The 17,541-nt window shown below is 36.4% G+C and overlaps 1 protein-coding gene across 6 annotated transcripts in view; it reads left to right on the top strand.

The window, feature by feature from the left end:
* The first annotated feature begins 1,738 nt into the window (after positions 1 to 1,738).
* The window catches only part of kndc1 (kinase non-catalytic C-lobe domain containing 1), a 56,749-nt gene continuing 40,946 nt past the window's right edge, over positions 1,739 to 17,541 (top strand). For all 6 annotated transcript variants that reach the window (XR_010546992.2, XR_010546991.2, XM_065296266.1 and 3 more), the window contains exons 1-12: positions 1,739 to 1,876; positions 2,281 to 2,553; positions 3,868 to 4,066; positions 7,495 to 7,553; positions 7,882 to 8,028; positions 10,970 to 11,087; positions 11,482 to 12,164; positions 14,109 to 14,223; positions 15,570 to 15,641; positions 15,857 to 15,918; positions 15,999 to 16,157; positions 16,298 to 16,375. Coding sequence is in view for 4 of the 6 variants with exons in the window: in XM_065296266.1 (XP_065152338.1) it covers positions 2,443 to 2,553; positions 3,868 to 4,066; positions 7,495 to 7,553; positions 7,882 to 8,028; positions 10,970 to 11,087; positions 11,482 to 12,164; positions 14,109 to 14,223; positions 15,570 to 15,641; positions 15,857 to 15,918; positions 15,999 to 16,157; positions 16,298 to 16,375 (1,803 nt within the window). In the remaining 2 variants the exon portion in view is untranslated. The remainder of the gene's footprint in view (positions 1,877 to 2,280; positions 2,554 to 3,867; positions 4,067 to 7,494; positions 7,554 to 7,881; positions 8,029 to 10,969; positions 11,088 to 11,481; positions 12,165 to 14,108; positions 14,224 to 15,569; positions 15,642 to 15,856; positions 15,919 to 15,998; positions 16,158 to 16,297; positions 16,376 to 17,541) is intronic.

Below are 17,541 nucleotides of genomic sequence, written 5' to 3'. Positions count from 1 at the left end.
CATTTTTTTTCAGTTTCTGTTTGTATTCACGACACAAAACGGAACAAGCCGAGTAAGTTTTAACTTGACCCTGGATAACCCAAGAAGATTTTGGGTAGCAGCAATTAACAGCGGCCAAATTTGACCCTGTGGGTTCTCCAAGATTAAATATCAAATTATAAAACAGAATAAAATGATGTTCTGTAATTTTAGAGTATAATGTGGGTGAGTAGAGTTTATCTCGTATCTCCATTTTTATTTGGTCCACAAAAAATGACTGTTACTTGTATAGATTATTTTAAAAAAACAAAGTTTCACCAAATGTTTTGATATATGCACTGTAAAAATGAAAGGTTGGATCAACTTAAAATATTGCTTCAATTGGTAACACTTAAGTTAAAAAAATAAAAATTGCTACTAGTTGAAGTAATATTTTAAGTTGATCCAACTTTTCACTTTTTACAGTGTGCACTGTAAAGAAAAACATTTTTGTACTTAACTTTTTAAGTTTAATAAACGTACAATTAATTTGAACTTTTTTTGTCTGGTGAGTAGCTATAAATAAAAAAAAAATATATAATTTATAGCAACTCACTAGTTAAGAAAGTTTATTTATTTAAACAGCCCTTTACAACACTCAAGGTGAACCAATGTGATTTCCAATAAAAACAAAACTATAAAGACAAAAAGATAAATAAATGAAAGCCTACAACAAGAAATATATAAAATACACAAAAATGTCACAACAACTGCTAAGTATTAAAGAGCACTGTATCATTTCTAAAAAAAAACTTTATTTTGTGTTTTTTGTATAATACGATGGGTTTGCATGGTTTATGGTTAAAAAACACATTATTTTCCACATACCATACATTGTTGTAGCTCCAGATTTCTGATATCAGCCGGAAACGTGACACCATCTTTGAAAGATTCGGAATAACAGGAGGTGGGGCACATTGAGAGCTTTAAAAACAAACATTATAAAATGTCATTTCAAGTTGATTCAACTTATAAATTTAAGTGCAACAATGATTTTTTTACAGTATGCTTATGATTTGGAGTATTATTTTGAGCAGCCTGGACGTAAAATGTTCTCCTTTTTTAATTCATAGAAGAAGACATTTCTGGAACAACATCAGGATGAGTTAATTATATTTTTTTGTTTTTTAAACATGTGAACTGTCCCTTTAAGAGAGCTTAAATCCAACAGCAGCACAGTATGTTGGTGATGTCTGTATTATTTCTCAGTGGTAAAATGTGTTATAGCAGAGGCCAACATGCACTTATTCTACGTCAGCGTAAATAAATGTATTTCCCCCAAAGAATTCAAGTATTTGTGTATCAAGACCAAGAGAACATCAGAACATCTCTGACTGTTTTTAGGGAACATTGAGAAATATGAAATGATGAAGAAAAATACAGAAAGAGAATCATACGGTCAGTCTTCATTATGAGGACATCTGTGAATATAATGACCTGGTTATTTTTTTTTCTCTTTACATTACTGTGTATTTATAAATAATAATAGAGATATCTGTTCAAAGCACCCATGTCTAATCTTATTCTCATGCTTGGCATTCAATCCATGTTAAATCCACATAAATCTTTAATGTGTAACACTGAAAAAATCTGAATATAAAAGCATTTATGCCTCTTGCATTGTTTTATAAGCTGTTGATCAGTGATGGATTCTGATCAGTGAGATATCGCCATCTACTGGTTACATGATTTATTACAACAGATTATTTTAATGTTCAGCATCAAACCCCATGTTCCAGTACTGCCTACAGAAATTATATGATTGCTGAAAATATGTTTAAGACAACTTAAAAACTAATGACAATAAAACCTAAACGCACATGGTTTTCTAATATGTTGCTCACACCTCCAGGAACAGGTAAATATATATTTGCTATATATTTTTTTAATGATAAAAATACAGGTTTTCCTGTAGCTCACTTGGTAGACCGTTGTGTTAGAGGTTACTAACCATGGTATTAAAATAGTATACTAACTATGTTTTTGCAGATTGATTACCATTTGTATTAACCAGCCTAAAAATACCATGATAAACCATAGACATTGTTACGAGACCTTAGTAAATTTCTGGTCGATTAATTTGCTAGTGCTAACTGCGCATGTTTTTTCCTTTTCATGCAGTATAAATTGGCCTTGGGAAAGTATTAGTGGCGACTGTACTAGTGAGACGGGCGTCAGATGCGCGTGTAATCCACGCGTGTGGTTACCATGACAGCACAGTTAGTAAACTCATGGATTAGTATTACTTTGCTTTCTCCGCAGTGCGGATCAGAGCCGCTTAGTTCTCAAAACTCACGTCACGCTTCAGGATCCACGCTCCAAAACGTCACCACGCGCAGCGGCGTGAAACGAGCGTTACTAGGAGACCGCTGGAGAGAATCGTAAAGCTTTAGCAGTCCACGAGTGACTTTATCCTGAAGCATCATGGGATCAATCGGGATTGCTGCAGTTGACCTGGATGATGATGATGGAGAGGAGGAGGAGAAGAAAAAACGCACGGAAGTTGATCGTCTTCCTCCACTGCTCGAGGATGAGGTGAGATTGATTGATTGACACCTGATTGACAGGTACACTGGCTCTTTCGCGTTGCTCCCATGACAACATCACATGTAGCTGAACGGTGGTGCCTAATAGCTCGATTTGCTATGGTACTAACGTTACAATCTATTTTTAATGTGTAATACGACTGAATGCGATACAAGTGAAGATTGTAATCCTGTGGATAAACACTTTTCCTGTGTTCCTGTTTGTTCTTAATTGTTTGACTCGTGCCGCTGATCTGAGACCTGTGAGATTTCTCTGGGTTAACTTTGGGGTTTGGCGAGAAGAACACATGTTTTATAATTACCTCACATATCCTGATGTTCACAGAGAAATATATCTAGGGAAGTGTGAATGTGTGCGCGCGTGCTCTGGTTTCGTTGACATGGCAGATTAGTCATGTATTGTGTTAACAGTTATAATGTTGTGTATTTGTTCTAGCCTGTCTGGTTACTGTGTTACAGTTGTGTCTTTATCAGCACAGACTGGTCAAAAAAAGTCAGTGTTATGGGGACCACACATATGACCTAACTTGACAGGTGTTTTGAAATCCCAGTGTATATATGAGGATGTTTAGCCTACTGAAAGTACACAGAGCAGAACAATTATAGGATAAACATAATGTAAGCACATTAGGCTTTAGTTAAAACTGTGCCTTTCATCACTGACACAATATCAATATTGAGTTTCCTCTCAGAAATTACTTTTGTTGGTATTAAACAAGTTATGCCGTTACCCGACAGAATTGCAAACATTATTTTTTATGTGCTTCCTGTTCCTGTGTTAAGTCTTGTTTATAATGAATATGTGTTAAGCATTAGAGGTGTTTTTTAAGACAGGAAACAGTAATAAATCACCCTGCTAAACCTTCACACAACACCACTCCTAGTAAATATAGTTTAGATTTGAAACTAACCTCAGGGAAAGGAAAACACAGTACACACAGCTGTGCTTTAGACAGCTGCTAACACAAGTTCCCCATGGATGTGAATTTTGCACGGTGATGGACCAATCCAGTGATATCATTGTGGAAGTTTGTGGTGGGAAAATCCGCCTTTTCTGATCCCTTGAATGATTCATTGGAGTAAATACTGTAGGCCATTAAAAGAGGTTTCCTTTTTTTCATTGAAACACACAAGATGCTGTTTGCATCATGTAGGGAAAACACAAACCAGGTTTGGTTAATCTTTCAGTTATTTTACTATGTTTTACTTTTCTGTAGTGAGAAAACATTAAATAAGAGAAGCTCAAGTTGTATGTTAAACCCCAAATGTAAGTGAATTGATCATATTGTCTTTTTTGTCTCAGGAGAACGTTTCTCTGGCTGATATTTTGTGTTTGAGAGACTGTGGTCTATCAGAACAGGAATTATGGGCGGTGTGTGTGGAGTGTATATATTCTCTGCAAAACATCGCCCTCTTGCCACTCTATCGCAGCCTTTGCGTAACACCCGACACGCTGGCATTCAACGCTCATGGCAATGTTTGTTTCATGGAACAGCTGAACGGTGAGTCAGAGACTCATATTAGTCATTATTTGTCTTTATTTATTGAAATATCACCTGAAAAATTTGCCACATAAAAGTTTTCAATTGAAAATGAGCTTTTTTGAATTAAAAAAAACTGTGAAAGAAGATTTTTCATATTTATCTGTTTTTTTGTGTGCAGTCAGAATCATATGAATAGTAATTAGGTAAGAAATAATTGACAACAAGGTCGTTGAATTATTCGAGAATACCGCACACCCAAATTAATTCAGAGGACCGGGCTCAATTATTTCACTTATACAATGGTAACCACAAACATTGCTCTGGTAGTTATTTTAAGACATTTGACAGGTTAGATGGGTGATTCTCATGAAATCCAGGTTTAGAAGGTGTCCAGCATCAGGTTTAAAAAAAAAACCATGAAGCCGATTTTTATTTTTGCCGTATAATATTAAGGTCTGAACTTACTATATAAGCATTATTTTTAGAGGATTTAAATAATAATTCCTGTAGAATAATTTACATTTTTTAGATTTATATTACCGCAACATGATATAACATTAAATATATGCATTCACAAACTCATGTTTTGGTAATGAGAACTAAAAAGTTGTCTAGGTACTATGACAAACATAATTTCTGCTGCGTCCGAAAACTCAAGGCAGTGACTCGTTGCCTCGCTGCCTCATGAGGAAATGACTTCGGAGGCATGAAGGTAGCTCAGAGAAAGACTTTCGGACACACTTCTAAGGCAGCGTGTTTGAAATTTAAACAGAGAGCGCCTTTGTGATAACTAATCACATATTTGAAAACTACAATACTAATTTCTCGCTAGAAATGCAATTAAAAGGTGTAAAAAGTGAAAATATACCTTTATTTACACTAAATTGGTGGTCCAGTCGCGTCCTTGGCCGCCATTTTATTTTTTCGAACTCGACCGGACTCGACCAATCACATTCTTAATGTACGTCCACGCATAGGTATCTCAGGAGACAGGAAGTAAACCAAACATTGAATTCGGACATGCCTTGATGCCTTGCTGCCTTGGAAAGCTGCCTCAGAAGGCAGCAATTTAGAGTTTTCGGACGCAGCCACCAACTTTTATCTAGAGAAAAAAATAAGAAATGCTTACCTGGTAGCCATCTTGAGTGTCACAGTCAATTATGTTCCTTACAACTATTTTTTTAAATGTTGGTTCCTTGAGGGAATTTTTCTTGGACACATTTATATTCCTTATTATTGTCTCTACATTTACCAATGATCACCAAATACCACATGTGTCTTTACTGTAAATGTTTATAGTATAACATGCACTGAAGCTTTTTATTTTTTAGATTTTTTAATTATAAATATTTCCATGTCAAAGAACCCAAATCCAGTCATGGACACGTTGCGGTAATGAAAATTTCCCCCTTAAATGTGGAAAAAACTACAAAATTGGTTTGTATGATGTCATTTAAAATCATGTGCAAAATAGTACATGAAGAGATGTTTGTAACTGTATGCTTCTTATTTTGATACTCTTACTTTGCATTTACTTTTTTTCATCAAAATGTTTCATGACACCTCATAAGTCTAATTTCGCGAGAATCGCCCAGATGTGCGGTTCACAGAAAAATAATCAACACCCGTAGAACATTTCTCAACCCCATTCAGCAGCCCCGTGGTATAACTTATAGTATTTACGGTCATAATTTTGGAAATTAAAGGAGACTTTTTCCATGTTTAAGTGCTATAATTGGGTCCCCACCCAGGTGAAAAAGTAGTACACTTCCATAGTGTACCTAAAGTGCTTTATTTTCGCACACTAATTTTGTACTTAATATACTAAAAATTCATCTTTAGTAATTCTTAAGATGTTGTTAAGATCATCTACAGTACGTGTACTTCACTGTGCTATTTTGAGACACCATGAATATGAACTAAAATGCATTTTTAACATACTATCTCTGTATTAAAAAATGTATTTAGTTAACACTTGTATTTAACTCAACTTTCATACAAAGATGGGTTCAAGTGTACTTCAAGTGGTATCTAAATACATGTTTAAATAAATTTTTAGCAAATTTTAGTTCATATTTACTGTGTCTCAATTTATAGCACAGTGAAATACACTTAGATGATCTTAAAAACATCTTAAGAAGTTCAAAAGATGAACTTTTAGTATATTAAGTACAAAATTAGTGTGCAAAAATAAAGCACTTTCAGGCCCTGTCCCAAATGGCACACTCTGGACTTGTGGTCCTCCTCAGAGTCCACACTTTGATGACTTTGATCACGTAGTCCAGACTTTAGGGACCCTTGATACGAGTCCACGGGGGTCCACCGGAGTCGTATTTTGGGACAGACTCGAGCATCACACCGAAAATAGGTAGAGAAGTTGCCCGTCAGTGTGAACTCCTCCCTTCTGTCGTCTGATTGGTCTGATTCCCCTTTTGCAAGGACTTCTGTGTTGGTAAAGTGCGCGAAGCCTGCTGCAGTGCGGGCTTCGCTGAAGACCGCATCAAGGGGGCAAAGGAGGCGCTGATGAGCACACTTCAAAGCGTAAAAATGACAGATGGGACACCCTACGGACTCGTAGACTAAGCGAGACACGCAATTTAAGGCCACGAGACCGAAAGTCCACATGAAGTGCGCCATTTGGGACAGGGCCTAATTACACTATTGAATTGTACTAACTTTTCCACCTGGGATTAGACTAAAATAAATGTAAGAGCTGTCCAAACTGAAAACAACTTGTATTGTCATATCTTAAAATACATCAGTGCCCTATGTTTTGGATTAAAATGCATGCAGGTAATGTTTTTAGTAAGGCATGTTTGTTAAAACTAGTTATATTTCATAATTAAACTAAGGCCTAGTCTTGGCTTAAGATAATCCCTTTCCGGGAAACCACCTCTAAATGCACAGGTGAGTCACTCTGCTGATGTAACGCCGAGAAGCTTCTGGATGCTGTGGCAGATTCAGGAGGAGAAAGTCTGACCTATTTAACAGAGCCAAACTCTGCAGATGTGTTTGGAAGAGTCATGAATCCTCTGTGTCTCTTCACACCCTGGCCTAGTTAGACATTGAGACTGCGTTCACTGCGGCAGAACTCTCCTCTTTGTCTTATTTACAGTGGGAATATTAATGTTGTGGTCAGAACACACAAATGTATTGATCATTTACATAAAGGCTGTTTATAAAGGCTTTACATTCACAGGTCAATAAAATAATTATTAGTATAAGCCTTTGACAAGTGTTTCGACTTGCACTTTTAGCTGTGGATGATGATGATACTCATATCAAACATCTGGTCGAGAGGGTGTGTATTATTTTATTAAGCATTTGGACTTTTCTCCAGCTGGATTTTTGATAGACTAACTGAGCAAGGAATTTAAGACACCCTTATAAAAACCCTTAAGAAAATGTAAAAATCTGCTTTTAATAATTTGTGCATTTCTCCTTAGATGATCCTGATGGGTGTTTTATTCCTCCAGAGTTTGAGAGGACTGGAAACACATTTGAAGTTAGTATGCCAGCCCAGATGATCTACAAACTACACTTTGATGGAGATAATATAATTCTTCTAATTTTCACAGGGACCACGAGAAGATTTTTGCCGTAATATACAGACTTTTGTAGACACATTCAACATTTGATAATATACCCCTTCATTCTGATCCTTGTAAAACATTTTTTTTCAGACACATTTGATAGCTCTACTTTGCCTTTAGCACATTGACCAGTAACATATGTGATAAATTAAATGAACATTAAATCTGAACAAAACGGGTGGTTCCCAACATTTTTGTACACAGTTGAGTAATATCTCTTTCTCTCTGTCTCTTTTTCAGGGACACATGTTCTCATTAGGCTCCACCCTCTCTGCCGCTCTGGATTACATCACTGATGTTGAACTGCAGGTTGAGTTAAGTCCAGAGGGCAGATGTTTACTGAAGCAGATGCAGATGGAGAAACCCGAGGATCGACCGCAACTGCAGGTTCATATTCAGAAAAAATTTTGCACTACATCACTTCAAAATATACAGTGAGGTTCAAAACTATATCATCACTTGTAAAATGATGCTTTTTTTCAACTTTGCTTTTTTGAAAAAAAAAAGTTATAATTATTCTATCACTAATAGCAAAGATAGTGATTCTTACTTTATATTTGGTCCCACTTTATCTTGGTTAAATCCTCTTAGAGCCAGATTGTCTCTAAACACCACCAGAAGCTCACAAAGTAACAAAATATTAGCAAAATATTTTTAGTATATATGTATGTGTAATCTTTCAGGCGGTGAATTTACAGTTACAATAACTTACAAACATAAATGTACAAATTTACAAAGCTGAGTTTCTGTGTCTTCAGCAATGAACTTAATACTTGGTTTGTGGCTACTTTTTTGTGTGAAGTGTTCAAATCAAAGCTCAAAGTCACTTCTAAAGACGTTGGGCCCTATTTTAACGATCTAAGCGCATTGTCTTTAATGAGTAATGGAAGTATTTTGGGCGTAACGTGCAATAAACCAATGATAGTCTCAGCTCTCATCCCCAGTTGCGCTGGCGCTATGTTTAATCCCTATTTAGATGACGGACTTTGTAAACTGAAAAACTAAGTGGAGGAAGAAGATCCCCAGTTTAAGATTAATGTTAAATAATTGTGTTGTTTTTCACAATTGTTATTTTTTTATTAAAACCTTTAAATCCCGTTTTCTTTTAGTCATGGAAGTAAAAAAGCAGGCTTTTAATTGCTTTAAATGTATGGCTATCCAATATCATCAAAAAATAATTTACAAGTATGTAAGAAAAGGTTTGTACTCTAAAAATACTTTATTTGTAACAAACAGGAGATAAAGAATTTAAAAACAGCTCTCCGCACGTTTCAGCACTTGGACAGTGTCAGTTTTTTTTAAGCATTACTTTAAAATGTTTCTCATCTCACCATATCCACAGGTACAGAGTCATCATATACAATAAATCCGTGAGGTAGCATTTACAATTTTTTTTTTAAAACAGATGCATTTGTTTAAAGCAAAGCATTTATTTTCTTACCAGGCTACAGGTGAAGCAGCTCTTTGCGCCTTCTAACGTCTAATAATTAGTCCTCATTTATGTCCAAGAGACTCAATAATAATCTTTTACATTCAATCCTTTAATCTTTCATATTTAAAAGCATTTTTGTGCTGCTGCGCATTCATGTATGTGATAAGCAAACCCGCTTTATCGTCCCGTTTTTAGGCGCATATTACTAATGCCCTCTTTAAATAACAAAAAAATATATTGCGCCATTGACTTTAGACCAGGTTTTTGTTGGTCAATGGTGTAGTCTATTTTAGTTGCCCCAAAATAGCAACGCGCCAACAACAATGCGCCTAAACACACCTCGTTTTCAGACCAGAACGCCCATGGGCGCAAAAGAGGGCGCAAATGCATTTGCTATTTAAACAACGTGAAACGCTAAACGTGAAAATGATAATTACGCAGGGTGGAAACTAGCAAAAGTCACTTGCGTCGCGCATTGCGCTGCATTGCGCAGGGTGTAAGATAGAGCCCAGAGCCCCTTAAGTCTTTTTTACAGTATTAATAAAAAAAATATGCAACATGAAGTTAAATCAACTTGGTTTTGCAAGTCAATTCAACCTACTATTTTAAGTTTTGGCTTGTAAAAAGTTGACACAACTTATAAAATCAAGTTGAAATTGTTTATCTTCATTTTTTTACAGTGTGTATGAATTGCTTGTGTGTAGGCCTGCATTGCAAGCTGTGATGTTACTGGTATTCAATAAAAAAAGAAAACAACAGCTGCATGCTAGAGGCGTATAATCACCACTTCCCAATTTGTTAGTTAAGTTTCTACAAGCGGAAACCGAGGGTAGCATGGATATTACTTCATTGATAGGTGTGAATGACAAGGGCCATTATTTAAAATAGGAATTTCACTGGATTTATAAATTCTTGGGAACTTTTGGGATGATGTAAGTATACAACTACTTGAAATATTGTGCCAGTGGGTTTTGGATATTTTATTACAAAAATCTTACATAAAAGGGCTCAATGCAAAAAAAGTTATATATTGTCCTGGTCGGGCCAGTGGATCAGGTTTTCACTGGCACCACCAAAAAAAAGATTTTAGTGTCAAATATTAAAAAAAATAATTCAAAAGTTAAAAATAATTGTATACATATACAGTTTATTTATCATTTGTTAAGCCAATTGGTCATTTTAAATGTAAACTCTAATTTAGAAAATTCACAATACTCTCATCAGGGTCAATAGTTTCAGGTGTATCAGGATTAAATGTGCAAATAAATGGAGAACTCATATCAAAGGAATCTTGTTGTGAAGATTAACAACCGAAATTAATAAAACAGTGTTATTAATATGCTGTGTTGATATGTCTCTCGATGCACTTTAAAATCTCTTTTATTTTATTAAAATACAAACAGAAAATACAGGAAATATGTACTAAATGTTCAGGACTAAATGTTTATTATAGGCATCGTCGGTGTTTAGTGTGACTTCTCTTGGCACTAAACACATCTTGAGCGTTTTTGAGCAAAATGAAGTAAAAATAGTAATTTCTTAAAAATTATATTAGGATGTGATTTTATTAAGGTTTAAGAGATCCTGCAGTTTCCTGCTATTGCTCAAGTGGAAGGGGAGTTTACCCATAAAATTTGACACATCAGTTTACATTTTTATATAGTTTTTAATACTATATACACATTTCCTGTTTTTTCTGGATGTATTTTATTAAAGAGACTGAGAAACAATTATATATGATCACTATAACATTGCAAAAACAACAAATCGAATTCTTGCATGGTGGCCTCAGACTTTTGCACAGTACTGTATATATCATATGCAGTTAAATAAAAAGATATTTAAGAAAAATAGGACATGTTTTTTTTTGTAATCGATATGTGTTGTTTTAAACAGGATGTACTCTCACGGGCAGAGGTTGTGCTCGGTGACGTCTCACCAACAGACATCTGCCGAAAACTCTCTGCCATTGGTCGAAGAGTTCTGTCTATAGAGTCACTAGCAGCGTTTCAAGGTCTCTTTAAATCTTCATGTCGACTGATAATGTTGTATTTTGTGGTATTTGGGGTTTAATCTTTATTTATTTTTTGTCATTTCATATTCTCAGATCTGCTACTGATTGTTTACAAAATGTATGATTAAATATAATAAATGATATGCTCTTTGACCCTTATTAAACTTAGTGACTGCTGTGATTTGAGTTATAGCCTTTTTGTGTTCACATGTAATCTACAGAATTGCTCTTGGGCTTGATACAGTTTTAACCGACCCATTTGTAATTGTAACTTAAACAGTTAAGCAACACAATTAGCTGTATTGTTTTCTATGAGCCCATAACAAATAAAATAAAATAATACTAATTGTCTATACACTATTTGTCATGATAAAGTCTCTCTGTGCATTCACAGATGGATGTGAGAAATCCCGTCATCACTTTCTGGAACCAAAAAGCTCAAGATCAAATTCTGTGGAGAATCACGCCATTGATCGTGTCATAATCAGGAACCTTTCATCTGATTCATATGATGGTGAAGAGTGGCTGGTAAAACGCAGTGGTCTGGTCTGTAATGGTTCTTCGTGGTCTGGATGTTCAACTGAACCTTCACCAGACAGCAGATCTCAGAACAGTTCTCCAGTCCACAGGAAGAGTCAAGGGAGGAGTCCAGGAAGAGCGAGGAAAGCCCTCAATCGTTCCTGCTCGGTCCCAGACTCCAACAACCCTCCGGCGTTCTGTCCCTCCTCATACGCACCCATCAGCATGCTTGTGGCGGATCTGGCGGATCTGTCAGAGATCACAGAAGAGGAGGACGTGGTGAACAGCTGGAATGGCAAAACGCACCGGGTCACAATAAAGCAAATATCTACGGATTCAGAGTCAGACTCAGGGAAAGAGGAATCAGGTGTCCCATCTCTTGATCCAGCTGATCGCTCACCTGAACCTGAAGTGCACAAGAACGTTCAAAGTGACAATTCAGACAAACAAACTGGATCGCAGTTGGAAGAGGAGGAAATCTGTGCAGATGTTGAGCTGGGTGGTTCCAACCACATGACCAGAAGTATGTTGTGCCTCAACGTTGACTTTCAGAATGAGGTAAGATGCAATCATATCATTCTTTGAGATAAAAAGGGAAAAACTGGCGTGTCATTATTTTTTTATTTTAAAATAAGACGGTATTTACTGAGAGACAGCAGTCACATCATCAGTTTTTCTCCATGCAGTTCAAATGTCATTTGAGATAAAACATTTATATTAAATTAGAAAGAACAGAAATCTCTTCTTGCTGCTTAAAGGAACACGGCAACTTTATTGAATATAGCTTATTCACCGTATACCCCAGAGATAGATAAGTCCATACATACCTTTTTCAACATTTAAATTCCCAAAAAGTTGGCTTTTTCCTTTGAGGGGGCGTGTACACCGGTGTGTTACGCCGGAGTCTCTAACGTCTTCACCTGGCGACCATCTTACCACAGGCAGCTCGCTCACTCATAGCATTGAGTTTTAATGGTGCAGGTACTTTTAAATGACAATAACTTGCTCAATTTTCTACCAATTTTCAGACGGTTTGGTTTATTACAAACGTTATTAACGTGGCTATAATTCTGGATGCTTTACATGTTTCATGAATTTGCCGTCATTTCACCGTAGTGCAAGGGCGTCGGAACCATTATATGTGGGTGGGACAGGACCCACCCACTTTTTAAGGCCAATGATAATGGACCCACCCACTTTTTCTCTAAATTAGCGCATTTGTCTATTCACTTATCAGGCGCTGTTAGTCAAAATCCATTCCATTAAAGGAGTAGTCCACTTTAGAAATGGGGTCCATTGACTTTTTATAGTAGGAAAAAAAATACTATGGAAAGTCAATGGGCCCCATCTATAAAGTGGACTACTCCTTTAAAGCAAGGATCCCCAACCTTTGCTTTTTTACAGCGCTGACCCGTTTCAGCTTTTTAAAAAACATTTGCGGAGGAAGGGGTCGCTGAGTTGCTGTTCGAACAAAGTGCAGAAAAACCTCCTTTGCGAAATGTATAACGTTTTAAACGGAAGTAAAGTTCAATCATCCATGCATTAGGAAAATTAATAACTGCTTTATTTATAGTATATTTTCTATAGACGTGTAAAACCATATTATGGCGAATTATTTTACTTTCACTGTTTCACGAGTTTGCCTGCCCATTTAGTCTTAATAATTAACGGTAAACGAACTAAGCTTGCTGTTCTTAAAGGCAGCTCGAACCTTAGGTCGGACTCGAGCCCCAAGTTCAAGAAACAGAAGAAAAATAGGAGATGAGGAGAAGAGATGCAAGAAGAATTGCGTCTGTGCGCAGAGGCACGGAGAAGTTTAGCATATTCTTTTAATAATGACACAGGTTCCTTTTAAACCTAAGTTAAAAGTGTAGGCTACTCGTTAAAATATTATTACTGCAGTAAAATAGTTTATTTTGATTATGGTGCCACGATCACTGGATAATTTTAAAGTTTTTTTTACAGAAGCCTGCAATTACTTTTCATGCGATTATTACAGAGATGAACGTCTTCACGTATTGACATTGACATTATTTGCAAGGTACATTTGCAAATGATTCGTAAAGTCATACCTCTGCAATTGTTTAATCGATTGTGTTTTAGAAGTACACATGCTCAAACGTGGGGACCCACTCACTTTTTATTTGCTTCCAACGCCCATGCCGTAGTGTCATATGTACATCTTTGACGTTTATAACAAACCAAACCATTTGAAAATCAGTTGAAAATTAAGCCATGTACAATAAGTACCTGCACCAATAAAACTCAGTGCTATGAGTGAGCGAGCTGCCTGTGGTAAGATGGCCGCCAAATGCAGAGTGCCGGCACTCAGCACAGACAAAACCCGCCAGCTGCTGCCATTTTTGAAAAGCGCAGCGCTACTACTGGAAACAATTGAAACCCGGCCCTCAGCTTAAATGCTTTGTTGTGCATGCTACCTAAGTGTCAGACATTCTGTGTAGTGAATCTTTATGAGGTCATGTGTTATATTTCATTTTTCAGTGGATCTCATTGCGAGGGATGCTCTCACAGTCTTCTCAACCTTTCTCTGTCAATGAACTCTGGGCTTTATGCTACATGTGTCTCAGTACTCTGCAGACTTACATTGACTTACCAGGTGACTTTCTTTACATTATTACAAGTCACACATTCTTTACTTTATTTGTTAAAATAAGGGTTTGATTCATCCAGTAACATTTCATTGAGTAATAAATGTATTAATCTTTTAAAATCACACAGCGTGTAACAGAACATTTGATAATGTACACTTATCAGTTTATTTAGCAGTGTATCCTATGCCGTAACGTATTTAATTGAAAACTATTCTTAATTTTGTTTTTCCAATTCTTTTATAATTATCATAAATACAGTTTAAATGATATGACATCTGTCACACATTTGTCCCATCTGTTGATGTAAACTGCTAAAAGGTAAAAGGTGTTTAAAAACAGTGAAAATGTTAAAGGTCGGTGCATAGCTTTTTAGCGACATAGCTTAGTCCACAGCTCACCCCTCACTTTCGAAACGCCTAGTGAAGCTACGGTAGCCGCCACAGGACAAACACTTCATTGTCAACATAGTGACGAAACCATAGATATACATAATAAAGGATAGATGTCTTATGGCGGAGTTTCTAACGTCATCACCGGCGGCCATCTTGTCACAGGTAAGCTTTTCAGCAGGTTTTGTTGTACCTGATGTAAGGTGAGTGATCTGCACGAACATAAATACTTTTATCTCCCTGAAATTTTGACAGATTTACAAATGGTTTGATTTCTTACAAACGTTTTTAATGTGGCTATAATTCTGGATGCTTGAACATGTTTCATGAACATTATTCATAAGTATGCAATGTCATAAGTACATCTCTCACGTTTATAACAAACCAAACAGTTTGAAAATCGGTTGAAAATTGAGCAAGTTATGGTTATTTAAAAGTACATGCACCATTAAACCACAACGTTACGAGTGAGCTAGCTGACTGTGACAAGATGGCCGCCAGGTGTGGACGTGAACCTCAATTGGCCAGCAGCGCGGACGAGACATCTAGGCTTTATTATGTATATCTATGGAGCAGTTTGTCCATTTAAGGCTACTGTAGAAACATGGCGGCGCAAAATGGTGACTTCCATGTAAGGTGACCCGCGGTGTATGTAGATAAAAACGTCTCATTTTAAGGTAGTAAAAACAATACAGTTAATTTAGTAAGGTATTGTAAGGTATTATACTGCATTTCTGTCTAGAATATCCTTCTAAAAGTTACACAATGCACCTTTAAATATTGACCATTTGCAGTATCCAAATCGTGGCCGATTGTAAAATCTAGTCGGGGCACACACATAAGACTGTTACCAACTATTCATCTCCATTTATTACACAAACTAATGCCAAGACTCATTTAGGAAATGTTAACTTGGTTACTTGTTTAAGATGGGTAATAACTTTACTATTGTGTATTGAAAGATTACCTTTGCCTGGACTCAGTGTATGTGGGCTGTGAAGGAGACATGCTGTTTCTGAGACCTAAACACACAGGTACGACAGAACACGTGGTTACCATAGCAACTGATAACTTCAACAGCTGTTAAACCAAACAATTCACTCGATTATGATTAATGTGTGGCCATTTTTAAGAAGCGTTTTGTTAAGGTGTATTTTCTGTCAGGAGCTTAAATGCTTAAAAGTTTACTTTTGTGTATTATGTGTATTGTGTATTAATATAAGCCTGTGTACCTGTTGTTTTTTTACAGTCTCCTGTGATTCATTCTTTCTGGCTCCTGAATATCAAGAGCATGGAATAGCGACAGAAAAGGTTTGTCACTATGGCAACCGCTTTAGAGCTATTCATATAAATGTGGGTTTGACGGTAGTTGTTGCCCATCTCATCTCTAGGCCTGTGTGTATGGGGTAGCAGCGATCCTCTGGACTACAGCCAAATTTAATCTCTCTCAGAATGAAAAGCTGGCCATGCCCAGAAAACTCAAGAGACTTCTGCTGGAGATGGCCAGAAAAACTCCAATCGAACGACCGTCAATTGAAACAGTCAAAAAGGTACTTGAGATGTGTCATACAATAGATGATCATCTCTGTTATTATGGTAATTACTCAAGTTGCTGTTATTTCACAGGCTTTAAGCTTGAGCTATAAAGATGTCAGTGTTGTTTTACTCACTATAATGTGTTTTATTTCAGTGCTGCTGTGATTACCTCTCTCGTCGGGGAACTAATGCAGATATGGTGTGGGTGCAGCTCATTTCCAGATTTCAGCAGGTATATCGTAACATCTTTACAGTCTCACAGGGAAGCAGTTTCTCTCTGTCTGTCTGTCGGTGTGTTTTATGTGCCTGTTTCATACGTATATTCATTCCTACCCAGCAAGCATTTTTACGTTTAAAAGACATCTAATAGCCGTCTAAACACAGCCTAGATGTTAAGGCCGAAACAAGGCAAAATTTGGGCTGTCAGGGAAAATTGAATAGATGTCTAACCTATATGGAATGAATTTCCCGCCTAATGTATTGAGGTCATGGATTAAAAAATAATATGCATGAATAAAATAATAATAAGCGCAAATCAGAACTTTAAACAGATTTAAGGTTATATTGCACAAAACTGAAAAACGAATGCAAAGTTATCCAAATTGCATACAAAATGACGTTTTATTTGTTTATATTTTTCATTTTTTTCTTCTCTCTAATATATTCTGCTCATATTTATTTGTTTTGTATGCTTGTGCTGTTTTTCCCTTGCTCTTATTTCCACACTCTGCGCTTGCATTTCCAAAAGTTGCAGTTAGAGTTTCATGCAAATCAGGGCAGACTTTAAGTGTCCCCATTGGTCCGCTAGTTTTAGATTGACAGCTCCTCCTCTAGCCAATCAGTCGAAGAGACGGTGTTGACGTCACTTCGGTGCGACTCACAGCAGGCGATCGTGATTCGTGCAGGTGAAGATGGATAATCGTCAGATGGGCTTTGATAATTTCAGATAACTTTTTGTATATTCACAGGTAGTGAAGTATGCATGTACAGTTTCTTTAAATATAATTATTGGCATTTATAGAGTCCGTTTTGAGCTTATTTAAACTTAGCGGTTAGCGTATTTACCTCAAAGTTTACTTCAGTAATATTACCTTTATTTAAGTAGTACAGTTTGCATATCAATCCTGCTTCTTTATATGTTTATTTATGAGTTTATGCTGTTATGTGAAGTCATGAGAGATATATTTATTGTAATACGAGACATTAAATGCCGTTATATGAATACTTTTGCTTTTAATGTGCTCATTATACACTCACAGTGGCATTTTTGTGCTGGATTTAAATGCATGTTTATATATTTGTTTTTACGTTTATATTGCAAACGTTTTGGCACAATATTACGTGGTCTTATTGCAACAGGTCCTATAAAACTGTACACTGTACAAGTGCCTTCCCGTG

This window comes from Paramisgurnus dabryanus, chromosome 20 (assembly GCF_030506205.2).
Source record: "Paramisgurnus dabryanus chromosome 20, PD_genome_1.1, whole genome shotgun sequence".
In the NCBI taxonomy this organism is placed as follows: Eukaryota; Metazoa; Chordata; class Actinopteri; order Cypriniformes; family Cobitidae; genus Paramisgurnus; species Paramisgurnus dabryanus.
Note: the sequence above shows the minus strand (reverse complement) of the source record. Positions and strands in the feature narration are given on the sequence as shown.